The sequence below is a fragment of the Polypterus senegalus genome, chromosome 5 (genome assembly GCF_016835505.1).
Source record: "Polypterus senegalus isolate Bchr_013 chromosome 5, ASM1683550v1, whole genome shotgun sequence".
NCBI lineage: Eukaryota > Metazoa > Chordata > Cladistia > Polypteriformes > Polypteridae > Polypterus > Polypterus senegalus.
The window spans coordinates 50720924-50737694 of record NC_053158.1 but is presented as its reverse complement, the minus strand read 5'-3'; the positions used below and the strand labels follow the sequence as shown (position 1 = coordinate 50737694).

General features: G+C 37.5%; 1 protein-coding gene across 2 annotated transcripts in view; it reads right to left on the bottom strand.

Moving 5' to 3' along the window:
- The window catches only part of prex2 (phosphatidylinositol-3,4,5-trisphosphate-dependent Rac exchange factor 2), a 512388-nt gene that overhangs the window by 138131 nt on the left and 357486 nt on the right, over positions 1-16771 (bottom strand). For both annotated transcript variants that reach the window (XM_039754613.1, XM_039754614.1), the window contains exon 26: positions 1011-1190. In XM_039754613.1, coding sequence (XP_039610547.1) covers positions 1011-1190 — 180 coding nt within the window. The remainder of the gene's footprint in view (positions 1-1010; positions 1191-16771) is intronic.

Genomic DNA, 16771 nt, shown 5'->3' with positions numbered 1-16771 from the left:
GGTGCATATTTACATAATTAGAATACAACAAATTCGGTTACTTTCCCAGTGCACAAAGTAAGACAAGCAGTGGGGTTTGAAACTGTAATTTTGTCATTTCCATTCCAACCCTATAACAAGGGAACCATAATACTTGCCATAAATGTGTTCTGCTTCATTATAGCTGCCCACTATCTAGGTTACAGTGATGCATTATCCATCACCCACTGTGCAGGGTCATATTCTTGCCATGGAATTAGGCTCATCTTCCTTTGGTTACTGTCATTGATTGCTTAGCATCGCATAAATTGACATAAGAGTCTCACAGGAATGCTTCCTGCCATCCATTGATCACAGTAAAGTGATATACTCTGTAAATGACCCCTTCCTCCTAAGGCCTTCTAATATAATGGCATTTGCTAAAAGCACCTTGTTCGGTTACTTAGGTAGTATCAGCGATGAACTATTGCCATCCCAATTATTTTAGCTCCAAGTATTACTTTAATAATGTTATGTTGCCCTTTAAAAAGAAAATGGTGTCAGTTTGGTCCTAATTTTAGGTATAGGAATACTGTACAAGTTATACAGTATATAAAGTCTCTTCAGACATGAGAAAAGTTTGAAGTTGGTAAATATAAGGGGCCTCTTATGTCTTTTAAACAGTCAGGAGCTTCAGCAAATGACTTAGATGTGGAAAAGGCAGAAGACAACTCCAGAAAACGCGCTGAAGTAATTAGCTTACATGAAGACACAATACATGTACAACTGTATTCTAATGTGTCATCTCAACCTCTCCTACACAATGCTGTGATTATTCTGTGTAGAGTACAAACTTAGTTCTACATACCAAAATGAATCTCATTTTATTCATCCTTTAACAAAACTGGGTACCTGTCATTCCACATTGCTAATGTTTAAATTAAGAATGTTTTTTATTATTTTTTGTTTGTTTAAAAGGACGCTTTTTAGGTAGCATGTTGAGAATTTCCGACCACAGCTTTTGTGGAAGGAGATAACAGCAAAACACTTACCTGTAAGAATCTCGATTGCTGATGGTGTCATGACCAGAGTCATCTTGTTCATCACCTGCCACGTTAAAGCAGACACGTTTGCCATTTCGTTCACTCTTCTCATTTTCAGTATCTGTAGTGATATAGGTCTCTGCCAATTTGGATTCTGAACATGGAGGGTGAGTTATTGAGGACAGAAGTCTGTTATGTGGGAAGAAAAGAAAATTGAGTTTTTAACTATATGCAAACTGAGCAATACAAAATCCATTGCATATAAACAGATGACAACATTTTGTATCTTTCTGCATTAAGTACTGGTATCCACCAAGAGGCACACATGTCCTGGATGTTCTTGATGAAGTCATGTAAAGAAAGAGAGTAAAGCACAGGAGAAATGACACATTTGGTATGATTTTTAATGCTGACATACATTTCTTAAAACAAACAGTTGAAAGAAGCCCCTGAAACAGCATAATGTAATAGAGGATTCTCTGATAGCAATTTTGGCTTTTCAACTGGTGAGCCATGTAAATAACAGTGTAGTGCCCCTGGGTCCTGACCTGAGACAAACACACTCCTCAGGTGGTCGAGACTTGTCAGAGAAGGACGGGAATACCTGGAGAAGCTGAAATAAAAGCAGCTCCGCAATCAGTGCTTTGCAGATATAGCATATAGAGTGCACTGTTTAGAAGCCAGGAGGTCTGTCTGGGGTCCAGCTGCCAGGGTGCGTGTTCACCTCCGACTATCACAGAAAGTGTGCAGAGTGCAAACTTTTCCAACTGATGTTTTTTTTGACATCTTTGGCAGTCAAAACCCTTTGGACAGTTTAGCATGTGTGTGACATTTAATATTTTTGTAGTTGGTACAATCATGGTGTGCTTTGGGATTTTGTGGGTTACAAAAAGTATGCCACCACAGAAAAAAGTTTGGAAAACACTGCTGAACACCTTTGCTTCTGGAATGCAAAAAGTTCACCATAGCAGCTATCTCACCTAAAAACAGACACTGTGCATTACTTGGGTGGTTATGTTGTGTTCTTTGCATAAATTAGCGAAGATACTGCAAACTTGAATCGTGGGCAGGGATATTTTGTAGAATTTTGTCATTATATTAGGGCAGTCATTACTGCAAGCTACCTGACAGACTGGCAAGTTAAATACAGAGGTACTAGAGACTTATTTTGGTTTTAGTACTACTCAAAAATAACTAATTTTGCACTTGGGTGGTATGACATTGATTTGATCTTTTTACAGAAACATGAAGTAAAGAGCGCAGTTTTTATCTTTGTGACTTTTCTCTAGCGTTGCACATGGACTGCTACATCACCGTCCACACTCTAAAGAGAGAGAGACTCACATTCCAGAGCATCAGTGGTGTCTCGTGGGTGTGGTCTCGAATTGAATTACAAGGAAGGGTTTTGAGATAACACTACCATTAACAAAGTTACTATTTCCTTTAGAGTGGAGGAGAGCAGCCTGGAAGACTTTTGACATCATTTCCAATTGTGGTGTCATTAAGCACTGCCGTTCTTTTTCCACTACTTAAAGACCCTATCTATCCAGATTGAATAATGAAGCACTTTGCTTCAGCAGGTCTCAGTTAGACTATAGTCTTCTGTGATGTATGAACAGGTTACAAACAGTACAGACTGCTTCAATTAGGGAGTTGACCCGAACAAAACTCTATGACCACACAACCATACCGATGTCTCATTTACACTCACCTATCAAATATCGAGTTGTCTCGACAAACCTGCCATTGAAATAAAAAGCAGTTTGTTAAAAAAAACTCCAGAATATTTACGTTTGGTGGTTTTACCATGTAAATTGTTAGACTATTAAGATTTGTGATACTGGCCTTTTTTACTATTATAAATCCCATTGTGCAACTCTCAGCAAATACTTGTTCAGCTTTGGGGCTTATTAAATCCAAATCATTTTCCTAGGACTATTTGAGAAGTTCTTGTCCAAAGTTCAAACGCATAACCTAGAATGGGTGTGAAGACACGTATATTCACGTGTTGAATAATTCTTCCCTAATACTGCACCCTATTCATTATTAGAGCACATACTTCAACGTATTTATGTATTTTATTGTTGTTTCGGAGTTATGTTTAATTTTTACATATTTTCAATTTTGTTTAGAATTATGTACTATCGGGCGGCACGGTGGCGCAGTGGTAGCGCTGCTGCCTCGCAGTTAGGAGACCCGGGTTCGCTTCCCGGGTCCTCCCTGCGTGGAGTTTGCATGTTCTCCCGTGTCTGCGTGGGTTTCCTCCGGCGCTCGGTTTCCTCCCACAATCCAAAGACATGCAGGTTAGGTGGATTGGCGATTCTAAATTGGCCCTATTGTGTGCTTGGTGTGTGGGTGTGTTTGTGTGTGTCCTGCGGTGGGTTGGCACCCTGCCCAGGATTGGTTCCTGCCTTGTGCCCTGTGTTGGCTGGGATTGGCTCCAGCAGACCCCCGTGACCCTGTATTCGGATTCAGCGGGTTAGAAAATGGATGGATGGATGGATTATGTACTATCACTTTAAATTTAGTTAGGTTCCGTGTTAATTGTGGGTGCAGGACCACCTTGACATCACCCTGTCTGAGCCCTCTCTCTGGAAATTTAGGTCAAAGCCAGAGGAGAATTCAGACATGGCACACTGAAGATTGTTGGACTTGTAGTGACTACTGTGTCTCTTTCTGTATTTTGTTATTTATTTTGTGTTGTTTATTGAATTATTTTTCTGGATTTACATATAGGGACTTGTTTGCCTTTTGGCAACTCTTTAGTGCCTATTTTCTGCTCTTGTGAGCTTTTTATTGCATTTTTTAATTTTTTTAAAATAAACCTTTTCATTTATAAAGATTCTATGTCGTCCTTCATTGCACAAGCTGTCGTTTTTGGTCATCCTTTTCTTGTGGGGCCTTGGAGATATTTTTAGGATATACGAGTTTATTATTAAAGCTAAAATCTGTTTTGGGCCTACAAGACCTGAGGCAGGTCAGTGAGTGAGGACTGTTTTTTAGGAAGATCAAAGAAACCTAACCTGGTCATTGAAGCATATTGAAGGCGTCACACCCACTTGTGTTATGGTTCTGACACCCACTCATGATAGATAGATAGATAGATAGATAGATAGATAGATAGATAGATAGATAGATAGATAGATAGATAGATAGATAGATAGATAGATAGATAGATAGATATTTTTAACTTTCTTTTACTCTGCCACTATTGCTATGTATTTTGCTTTGTAGCATTTTACGGTATAAAAATGACTTAAGTACTTGAAAGAAAACGGTTATTTTGAGGGTTATGTTTTCTGGAATAGGTGATGTTAAAAGTGGTGTCCCTCAGGGATCAGTGCTGCATCAATTTCCCTTTTTAATTTATATAAACAATATTGATGCCAGATTTTGAATGACAGATAAACTAGAATCGGCCAAATCTTCAAAGATGGGGCTGGACAGTATTCAGACAAATGTGGGGCATATGAAATCTAATACAGGTAAATGTAAAACATTACACATAAGAAGTAAAAATGTTAGGTTTGACTACACAATGAGAGGTTTAAAACTTGAACACACACATGAGAAGGACCTGGGCAACAGGCTGTACTTGTCACTGTACACATCCAGAGAGATGTGGAGCACTATGAGCAGTTTTGAACTTTGAACTACAAATAAACTCTGCAGGACTACATAAAGTCCAGAAATGAGCGACTAAACTGCAAAGACTGCAAAGCATGAGCTATGAGGAATGACTGAAGGAGTTAAATTTTTGGAGTTTATGTAACCAGAGAGTGACAAGATTAAAGTGTTCAAAATTATGAAAGGAATCATTATAGTGGATCACAGCTATTGCTTTACAATGAGCTCTTTGACAAGAACACAGATGGAAAATTGTTAAGTGTAAAGTTGTTAAATGTTGCATAAACCTTTGACAGTTTTTTTTTTCACACTGAGAACTGTGTAGAGAATTGCACTGTCACACCAGTTTACCGTTTACACCAAAAATATTCAGAAATATCAAAGGGGTGAGACTCACATCACAATGAATAGCAGGTTAATCACTTTAAACATGCATTCACCTCAAAGTCATCTCAAACATTCACCTCAAAGTCATCTCAAACAATATAAACCATTCTAATTGCATGAAGTGGGTTTTAATTAAAATGATGACACTGATTACAGTTGTAATAAAATATGGCACATGTATCATTATATAGCTGGAGAGAAAAAAACAGCACTTGAAAGGATGCATATTGTGCTAAAGTAGTAGAAGGTGAGCCTGCAGAATTAATATAGTATATACACTATGCCACCAAAAGTATGTAGACATTCCTCCAAATAATTAAGTTCAGGTATTTCATTGGCCTGTACAAAGCCCTAAACTCAACTCTACTGAACATTGTTGAAATGAACTAGAATGCCAATTCTGAACCAGGGGCCTCATGTATAACGCCGTGCGTAGAACTCGCACTATAACATGGCGTAAGCACAAAAGCCGAAATGTGTTTACGCACAGAAAAATCCAGATGCAGGAATCTGTGCGTACTCCAACTTCCACGCTCTTCCGCTACATAAATCCCGATCAGCGTGAAAACTAACGCCGTGCACGCGCATTATGTAACGCCCCAAATCCTCCCAGAATTACGCCTATTTGAATATGCAAATCAATATAAATCGCCCTTAAGCGCAGCCTTCTGTGAAAAGACAATGGGAAAAGCACGGGGGGAAACATAAGAATTTCAGCGAATACCAAGTGGAGGCAAAGGAAAAACATACTATTTGTTCAAATAAACCGTGGTATAATCAACAAAATGAAGTTGATCGAGTGACATAGCGTGTTGGAGAAACTTGAAAGCTCATATTCACAAAATCGCACAGTGCCGGAAATAAAAAAGAAGTCACATATCAAAGTTGCCGTGAAAAGAAGAGTTGTAAGCCCACTGTCTGAGTGTCATATGAAAGTTTATTAGGTACAGAGAAAAAGGCACACGGTGGGGAAAAAGCACGAAATGTCAACTTCAATCTCGACATTTCCACTTTAATCACGTAGTTTATTTTGTCATTTAGTAGAACATTATAAACTTCATCTTAAAATCGTTTAATTAACCAGTTTCTCAAATCACATCGTAATTAAAGTAGCACGTTAAATGCTTTGTTTTGTATTTGATCTTCTACGTATGTGATCTATGTGTGTGAATCACTACTTGCTTCTTAAACTGGCTCTCTTCCTCCAACTGGACACAGAGTCCATTACATTTGTGATATTACAGCTCTCTGAATAACTAAAATACTGAGATGTATACGTGATGTCATTTTCATGATGATAGGAGCTAAAGCACATTATTAAACATGTGTTTCATGAGCCTCGTGCTCATGACAAGCATTTATCTTTTGTCGAAATTTGTCGCATGCTTTTAGCTGTGTTGTTATTTTCTTTCTGTTTTATATTCAATATATATTGGCGTAGCCCCAAGAGTCCTTGCTTTTCTTTCCCAAGTAACCGATCGCCATACAATCAGCTCTGTAATAGACGTTAAGCCATCTGTAAGCTTAGCCGATTCTTCAAAACGCTTAAAGAACATTGAAATATCTTCGTAGTACATGTTTAATTATTCTATCCTTCACGACACTCCCAGTGAAGAATATAGATTATTTAAATGAAGTTAAAGTTTTATGTGTATAATTTAACAAACATATTTTGCTGCATTTCACCTTAAAATGATATCGTCATCATATGTAAATACGCTTTATAAAGTGGCCCAGGTTGTGAGATATTATAACTGTAGTGCAAGTTTACAGTGGGGTGATTGTACTTATAAGTACAAACCGTTCTACAAGGAGCAATTGATTGAGTGCATTTAAAGTTCTTGGGATTAAACTGTTTCTGAACCGCGAGGTCTGTACAGGAAAGGCTTTAAAACTTTTGCAGTGGCTGAGACAGCGTGTCCTTAAAGCTGTATACCGATAATAATTCTTCCGATCAGCTGCTGCTGTGATTCACACTCAGATACAGTGATATAAATACTCCGAGTCGTGCAGTGAGAGTAATATGGAAAAAGATGATCCGCTGTGGCAAGTCCTAACGGGAGGAGCTGAAAGAAGAAGAAGAAGAAGAAGGAGAAGTGAGAGTAACAACGCTAAAGCAGTTATGGTATTTGGAATACTATGGCTGTTCCCTGGACCATTATATTGTTACGAGTTAATTACAATCAGATGCATTACACTAATAAACAATATGCGGTTAGTTTCTGTGTATTTATAAAGCCGCATCATGAAAATAATGAGTAATCACACAAGAACAGTGCCATTGCTTTGACGCTGGGTGCCGCCAGTTTGCAAAACCGAGCAGAGAACTTGCGTACGACAAGGCATGAGGTACCGTGGAAAATTGCGTGACTTTACGCCAAGTGTAGGTTTTATACATCGCGATTCGAACGTGGAAAAGTTCTTACGCAACATTTCTGTGCATACGCACCGTTTATACATGAGGCCCCAGGTCTTTTAATTTAACATCAGTACCTGATCTCACAAATGCTCTTTTCAGCTGAATGGGCACAAATTCCCATAGACACACTCCAGACTCCTGTGGAAAACCTTCCCAGAAGAGATTAGGCTGTTATGGATGAAAAAAGGGGGGAGGGTTGGTAGGGGGTATACTGGGGCAACTCCATATAACGCCCTTGGTTTTGGAATGGGGTGTTCAACAACCTCATTTAAGTTTGATAGTCAGGTGTCCATAAACGTTTGCCCATACAGCTTAGTTGACATCTGTATTAAACATTTATTGTTGAAACAACAGTAAATTCATACACCGTAGCAGCTTTTTACAGGAAACAGCATCCCTATGGCACTCTACAATTACAGACACATAGTACAACTGTTTTCAATACTTCTTAACAGCTGAAACAAAGGCACTTAAAATGACTCTCTCAGGGTAATACAGTGGAAAGGAGGTGAAAACTGAGCCAGCACCCTTGCAAATAAATGTTTTTTATCCACTACACTACACTGACTGCAACACACTAAAAATAATGTGTGACATATTGAAAAAACAGAATCTACAAGTGAATAAAAATGCTAATTAAGCTCCATTTAAAAGAAGCTACTGTAATACAAGTGGTGGATGAAAACAAAAGACCCCAGAAAAAAAATAGATGAATGTGAGCAGAGCTTAAAACAATTGTTTCCATTATCTGACCTTGAAGTTCTCGAAAAACACATATCCTCTAACAATATGGCAATTCCACCGAAAATGGGTGTAAAGTATATAACAATGAGGCCATGGCAAGTCAACTAAATAACATGTTAAAGTGTCAGGGTTTGCCCATAACTAGCAATAAATAGGTTATGATCAATAATCTCATCACAAAAGTTAGTGTCTTCAGGTCCTAGGAAGCTTTATAAATTCCATCAAATGGACTTTAAAATTATACATTTTCAGTACACATGCTCCACAGCTTATGCAAAACATGATATAAATTTGATTTTATTAAACTTCTCCATAAAGTATATAACATTTTTACTGTATACAAATATTGCACAATAAAGATAAAATATAAACTACTACAACCACAGGTTAGTGAAGACCACCAATTGTGCAAGATTTGTAGGAGCTTCTTACAAGAAAATGTTTATTATTTATTTTGTTTGTTATTTTGAGTTGAACACTTGCAGTAACAGATTGATTCCTTTGTTATTTAATCCAAAAAGAGAACTGTGACCGTAACTGTAGCAAGACCAATGATTGTATGACAGGACTGGACTTCATATGGCATGGTTATCATCCACTTGATTGTTTGAAAAATTGTGAAGAAGCTAAATGTTAGTTTATCTTTGAATGTGGGGATCATTTAATGTTTAGGAAAGTAGAGATGTTATTTAATAAGTTAAGAAAATTGCTTAAAGCCTTTGTAGAAGGCATTATTTCAGTTCTAGCACAAAGACTGTTATTGACATGTACAGAGTATTATTCAACTTTCGAAAGACAATTGATTGTTCCTGCCTTCAAGAGCACACTATATTATGTACGATTACGCTGTGTACCTTGTTCACATATTATTATTAAAGAGAAAAACCACATGAACGTCTAATTTACCATGTCCTCTTTCAGGAAAACTAAAATAGCAACAACGCTATTAATGTTGACTTCTATGGTAAGGTACACTCATTCACACAACCACATTTACCCACCTCCTTCTTCCTTACACCTATACTATATGAAGTAAGCTCACTGTCATATGCTATAAAAATCAGGATAACTTACTTTTTAGGTTAAATACAGCTTATTTGTTGTAAATGTTGCTCTAATATAGTGCATACTGTATTCTTTCATTGGTTTTATTAATTACACTAAAGATAATGAACTGCAGTGCTAAATCATATTAAAATAAAATCCAGTATCTTCTTTTCTAACCATCTAGAGAGAAATAAGTTAAAATATTTAATATAAAATATGCTCTCAAAGAAACTGAGGCATCCAAAGCTTCTGTTGTCTGTATGGCAGTTATAATTTTTGTTAGTGGGGAGAATGTCTGAGAAAAACAAGTTTAGGTTTCAGCGTACAGATAGCTTTACAGTAAAGTACAACTAGATACTTAGTTTTCATATATTTCCCTCTGATGCCGAAATCCAGTCTAAATAGATCTCCAACATATGGGGAGACAGCTTTATGATTAGTCCCCATACCCGAGTTTGCAGCCAGCCTAAAAAAAATAAAAAGAGCATTTTTGTGAGCCTGTGTCAGATCGGGTGGCAACTATTGAAGAAGGGAGTGGTTCCTGCACTGTTTGAGTGGAGAAAGCAACCAATGGAGGATGATAAAGTTCTTGAGGGCCACGACTATGTTTTGGCAGACTCACATTATTATGCATTGTAGCATTGGCGCTGAGCACCACAATGGATAATTCTCTGCTCTTTACATGGCCCTTTGAGGTGGCTCAATATCCTTAAAATGACAATTTGCCTTTTGAAACACTAGTTGGAAAAAGGGCATGCGACTGTGCTTTTTATACGGGCATCCACTATTTAAGATGTAATGCCAGCTCATTCTTTTGGTGACTCATCCCTGGCTGATATAAATTGTCCAGCACTGTTGCAGTATTAAGCTTACAAACATATTCACCTGACCCTGAAAAAATTGAATCACTAATTATTGAAATTCTGTTTTGTTAAAGAAGCCTAATGTAATCAAATATTTGTTCCATGTATGTTCATATTAGACACAGGATTTTAATACGTCCAGATCTTACCTTCGCAATTGTGGATGTGGTTTGAAATATACATCTTGATGCCCTTCTTCTTTTTAGCTCCAGACAGTTGTCAAAATGTTTGAATAATTCAACTTACATTGTTTACTGTAAGTCTAGGCACGTCTTGAAGTGATCGGGTGAAAAACACCATAGCTAGATTGTTTAGTGGCTGACATGGAATCCAGAAGACAGTTTGAATATAGCCTATTCCTTCAAAAAAGTTAAATGTGTTTTTTTTTCTCTCAAATAAAATATGACATTGTTTTCTGACTGTGTGATAGTTGGGGAATATTGTACCAGTATAGTGTAAAATAGCACAACCAACTGCTTCTTACGATGAGATAAACTTTAATAATCCCAAGGAGAAATTTAGATGCATACAGCAGCAGAAGCATATAAAACAAGGATAAAGACTCATAGGACAAATAATACAGCCAATCAATCAGTCGATCAATAAATAAATAATTAAATGTATATTGTGCAGAAATGTTCCTACTTTAGGAGGAAGTATTGAATTGTTTAACAGTATTGGGTAGAAAAGATCCCCAAAGGTGCTTCTTAGCACATCTTGGTGGTATAAAAGTGCACTACCGTCTTGTGGAAGGGATGTAGGTCATTTTTCATTATTGCATCAAATCTTGCCACCATCCTCTTTTCCACATCAGCTTCTAGTGTGTCCAGGGTTTGCCCTGTGATGCAGCAGGCTTTCTTCATCAGTTTTTTCAGTCATTGTGCTTCTTTTGAGCTCACGTTGCATCCACAGGAGACTAGCATTAAACAACACAATGGCTACTATAGGGTGGTCCAGATCTAATTATGCAATTTTCATTACTCTATAACTTATTAAGTTTATTACATAGAAAATCACCCGAAAAATCCTGGACCATCGAGAAGTGTGCGAACTGATGACGTGAAGAATTGTCTTCGCGTTGAACTGGAATCGTCCCCGCATAAATCAAAGTCATCCAGACGATCTGGATCTGCATAATTATATCTGGACCACCCTGTATGGACGTTTAGAATATTTCCAGCAATTTGCTGCACACATCAAAAGACCTAAGACCCCTTAGGAAGTGCAGTCCACTCTAATCCTTCTTGTACAGCGCCACTGTGTTGTTAAACCAGTCCAGTTTGCTGTTTTATGTGAATCCCCAGGTACTTGTAGCTCTGTGCCACTTCTACATCCTCTGCCTGGATGGTGACTGTTCTCAGAAGGTCCTTGGAAGTCCACCACCAGCTCTTTTGTCTTGCTAATATTGAGATGCAGGTGGTCCTCCCTGCACCACAAAACAAAGTCCTCCGGCATGTCTCCATTATTAATACAGCCTATGATGGTGGACTCATCTGAAAATGTCTGTAGATGGTAAGTGCTGGTATTGAACTGGAAATCTCTTGTGTAATGGGTAAACAGAAAGGGAGACAGGACAGTTCCCTGTGGTGCTCCAGTACGACACCAAACCATTTCTGACACACAGTCCCTGAGCCTCACAAACTGCAGTCTGTTAGTCAGGTAGTCAATGATCCACAAGATTATGGGAGCATGTATGTATAATGGTTTGCTTTATATGTGTTACACAGTACAAGCTTAAAAGTAATTGCATATTAACTGCTGATAGAAAGGCATAGGCCTAACTGTTACAGTATGTCAAGAAAGATGTGCATTAAGGAAAGATTTGAGTGTTGGATGTTTTTTAGAATGCTGCTGTCAGTTTATACAATCTGTACTTGTTTACTTTTAGGCTGATTTAAGATTGGATTTTAGGATGAAGTACACTTCTTATAGTGTATGCAGTCCTGTACTCATTTTTCTCTGGTAGTTTTTAATGTCCTGTGCGAATTGCTGTCATCAGATAATATATAATCTGCTTTTTGGTGTCTTTTGTCCTCTGTAAATGCTTAATACACATTAATTTGATGACACCTCATGTGTTTATTACATTACATGTTTAATTAGGTGTTACCCCAAACACAGTTCTTATGGACTGTGTTTATCATGAACTTTCTAACAAATTACCACTAGGTTTTTTCTTAATATGGACTAAGCAAGAGACATTATTAAAACTGATTTATGTGCCTGACAGAAACATTCATATTTACAAGACTGATCTGGGAATACTGTGACACATTGAAGTCAAAGGAAATGTGTGTGATGTGCAGTTTTGGGGAGAATTACACCATGCTTCACATATTATTGACAAGGAGCATATTTTATCAGTAGTTGACTTCTATTCACTATCTGAAATTCTCATGGGGAGGTTCCATTTGCAACCATTTGCATTGTGTTAGAGTAAAAAAAACACTTTTAAAATGGGACGGTACCAGCAATTTGGTACTTTTAGTACCAGAAGTAAATGGTAGTTTTTAAGGACCTTGTGCTCAGGCATTACATGCAGCATGATTCTTCCTCCATTAATGTCCCAAACCACCCCTCCGCTCTTCCTTGTGTTGCATAGTACTGTAATGCGCTGGAGACTTCACAAGGGACCTTAACCCACCTTCCAACTTTTTGCCGTGCCAGACATTGAAAGGATCTCACAAGATAGGCAGGCATATGATTGTGCAGCGCACTACGAAGGTATAAGTTTATTTTCTATTATGATAAATTGTGCATTAACATTGGCAGTTCATTTTATTACTTATCTTGCCAAAAAACCTTGCTTGAAACCGAAGCATACATCCATCTGGAAATATCATCTACACAGAAAACTAACTAACCAATGTGTATAACAGCTCTTGCAAGTAAAATTTACCTAAAAGTAAATATTTCATCTTTCTGATGAATGTCCCATATGCTTCTTAAGATTAGCTAAAGTGCCCTGGCAAAATAACACAGATCAGGTAGGGCCATATGGACCTGTAGGCAGACACTTTATTGATAGATAACATTACACAGTGCAACATTTCCATTCCAAGTACTGCATTTAAGGAGATTGCTCAATTTTATAACAAGATTATTTTGTCTTGTTCACTTTTAAACTATTTCTTATGTAGACTTTAACAAAATGTCTCAATTCCCATACTCTTAACACACTGTCAGGTACTGTAGTTCAGCACTTCTATACAACTTGAGTATTGCTTACAAACTTAACCATACAACCTGATAATGCCAAATGTTTAGTTTCAGGCAGCGTATAAACTGGTAATTACACTTGATTCTTTCTAGTCTCCTAGGATTGGCAAATTGCAGAGACAGCATGCCTTTGCAGGTCTCCTTCTTATTGTTCCTCTGCAGCTCCTGACGCACATCACCGGACCCTTTTTCAGGCCATTTACCAAAGAAACAACTCATGCATAACCCTCTTCCAAATTCAACTACTTTACAACATGGAAATGCAACATTTGATAGTTAAACAGCTCATGAAAGTTCAACCACCCAAGTCTAGCATTTTCTGTAGTTCCAAACAAACAAAAAAGAAGCAATTAAATCATGAAACTTGCTCAGATGGTCCTTTCCTTATCAATGATACTCTGGGGGTAGGAAACTGGTCAGTTCAGCTTCCTGACTATTTAACATCACAAATAAAGACATACAAAATATTTATCAACTTATATACTAGATTATTATCATTTTACACTCCACAACAACAACCAAAAAACAAGCGAGATGACAGGAAACAAGTGAGAAGTACAGACAATCTAATGAATAACAGGGTCCGTGTTAAATGTATACATAACTGGCATATGAATGTACGATACTGCAAAAACACATAAAAAGAAGGAATTAAACTAAAAATCTTCTCAGTAAAATAAACACAAAAAAAAAAGAAATTAGCAGTTCATATTTAAATCTAATGCAACAATATATCCAATTTACTGCAGGACCAAAAGACCCACACTTTAAAAAGTAATTCACTCTTCTCAAAAGATCACATTTGTATTGTACAAAAAAGCTAACAAATTTCCTTTCCATCTCCAATGCAATTTAGTAAAGTATGAAATAAATGGAAAAAACAAATCTGCAAAACCCATTTGTTTCACTTTTGAGCTGACCTTCCCTCGCTCTGGCAAACGATAGCAGTAGATAAATTAGCCTTTTGCTCTCATTGTTAGCACCAAGGGTCTCTGGCGTGTTTGTCAGGAAGCCTGTGTATTCACCTTTATTTTGAAACTTAAATTACATGTTGTACCTTTATAGCAATGACAAAATGATAATTCTGGAAATACATTTAGGAAATATCTGCAGGCAGCATTCCATATTTGTCAAATTAATATTGTAACAGAACGCTGTTGGCAGCAATTGGTTTTATAGGTTCACACAGGCTAAGAGAGGCTTGTCCGAGTAAATAATGCTTGTGTACATTTTACTTCCCTACAATATATTTATGTACAGTGGTGTGAAAAACTATTTGCCCCCTTCCTGATTTCTTATTCTTTTGCATGTTTGTCACACAAAATGTTTCTGATCATCAAACACATTTAACCATTAGTCAAATAAAACAAATAAACACAAAATGCAGTTTTAAATGATGGTTTTTATTATTTAGGGAGAAAAAATCCAAACCTACATGGCCCTGTGTGAAAAGTAATTGCCCCTGAACCTAATAACTGGTTGGGCCACCCTTAGCAGCAATAACTGCAATCAAGCGCTTTGATAACTTGCAATGAGTCTTTTACAGCTCTGGAGGAATTTTGGCCCACTCATCTTTGCACAATTGTTGTAATTCAGCTTTATTTGAGGGTTTTCTAGCATGAACCGCCTTTTTAAGGTCATGCCATAGCATCTCAATTGGATTCAGGTCAGGACTTTGACTAGGCCACTCCAAAGTCTTCATTTTGTTTTTCTTCAGCCATTCAGAGGTGGATTTGCTGGTGTGTTTTGGGTCATTGTGGCAGCACCCAAGATCGCTTCAGCTTGAGTTGACGAACAGATGGCCGGACATTCTCCTTAAGATTTTTTGGTAGACAGTAGAATTCATGGTTCCATCTATCACAGCAAGCCTTCCAGGTCCTGAAGCAGCAAACAACCCCAGACCATCACACTACCACCACCATATTTTACTGTTGGTATGATGTTCTTTTTATGAAATGCTCTGTTCCTTTTACGCCAGATGTAACGGGACATTTGCCTTCCAAAAAAGTTCAACTTTTGTCTCATCAGTCCACAAGGTATTTTCCCAAAAGTCTTGGCAATCATTGAGATGTTTTTAGCAAAATTGAGACGAGCCCTAATGTTCTTTTTGCTTAACAGTGGTTTGCCTTGGAAATCTGCCATGCAGGCCGTTTTGCCCAGTCTCTTTCTTATGGTGGAGTCGTGAACACTGACCTTAATTGAGGCAAGTGAGGCCTGCAGTTCTTTAGACGTTGTCCTGGGGTCTTTGTGACCTCTCGGATGAGTCGGCTCTTGGGGTAATTTTGGGCTGGCCACTCCTGGGAAGGTTCACCACTGTTCCATGTTTTTGCCATTTGTGGATAATGCTCTCACTGTGGTTCGCTGGAGTCCCAAAGCTTTAGAAATGGCTTTATAACCTTTACCAGACTGATAGATCTCAATTACTTCTGTTCTCATTTGTTCCTGAATTTCTTTGGATCTTGGCATGATGTCTAGCTTTTGAGGTGCTTTTGGTCTACTTCTCTGTGTCAGGCAGCTCCTATTGAAGTGATTTCTTGATTGAAACAGGTGTGGCAGTAATCAGGCCTGGGGGTGGCTACGGAAATTGAACTCAGGTGTGATACACCACAGTTAGGTTATTTTTAACAAGGGGGCAATTACTTTTTCACACAGGGCCATGTAGGTTTGGATTTTTTTTCTCCCTAAATAATAAAAACCATCATTTAAAAACTGCATTTTGTGTTTACTTGTGTTTTATTTGACTAATGGTTAAATGTGTTTGATGATCAGAAACATTTTGTGTGACAAACATGCAAAAGAATAAGAAATCAGGAAGGGGGCAAATAGTTTTTCACACCGCTGTATAACTATTGGTTACTAGATTTAAAAAGAAAAAAAATAATTTTAAAATCAAGTACATTTTTCATATTCTAAGGTTTAGAAATGACTAAATCATGGATAGTAAAATGGTGTTAAGACAAACTAGCATGGTCTTTGAGGGAAAACAGAAACAATGGGGAACTGAGTCCTTCATGGTCAATTTGAAATCTTTGTAGCATACTTGTCACTATGACACCTTTTTCACTTTCATATTATCCTGTTCATCTGAAAGCAAATCTTCACTCTCATGCAGACTATGTGCATTGGTGAACTGCTTTGTAAAGCACTTTGTGCAGATTATGAAAGATGGCCAAGCAAATATCTTTGAAAGCATAGTAAAATGAACGTCACTGAAATCTAAAGAATGGATAATTTTCAAAATGGATTAGTAACCAAATGAACATATGAGTTATGGTTACTTACAACATTTGTAATCTCTTTATTGTTAGTGACTAACATTATCATGATTATTATGTACTGAATTTTAACATTAAGGTGGCAAAGTGATAGGATCCAGAGTCCTGGGTTTGAATCCCATGCTTTTTTGTTATCCATGATTGAGGGGGTAATCCTCTGGTTTTCCTTAAACATCCCCAAAGATGTTA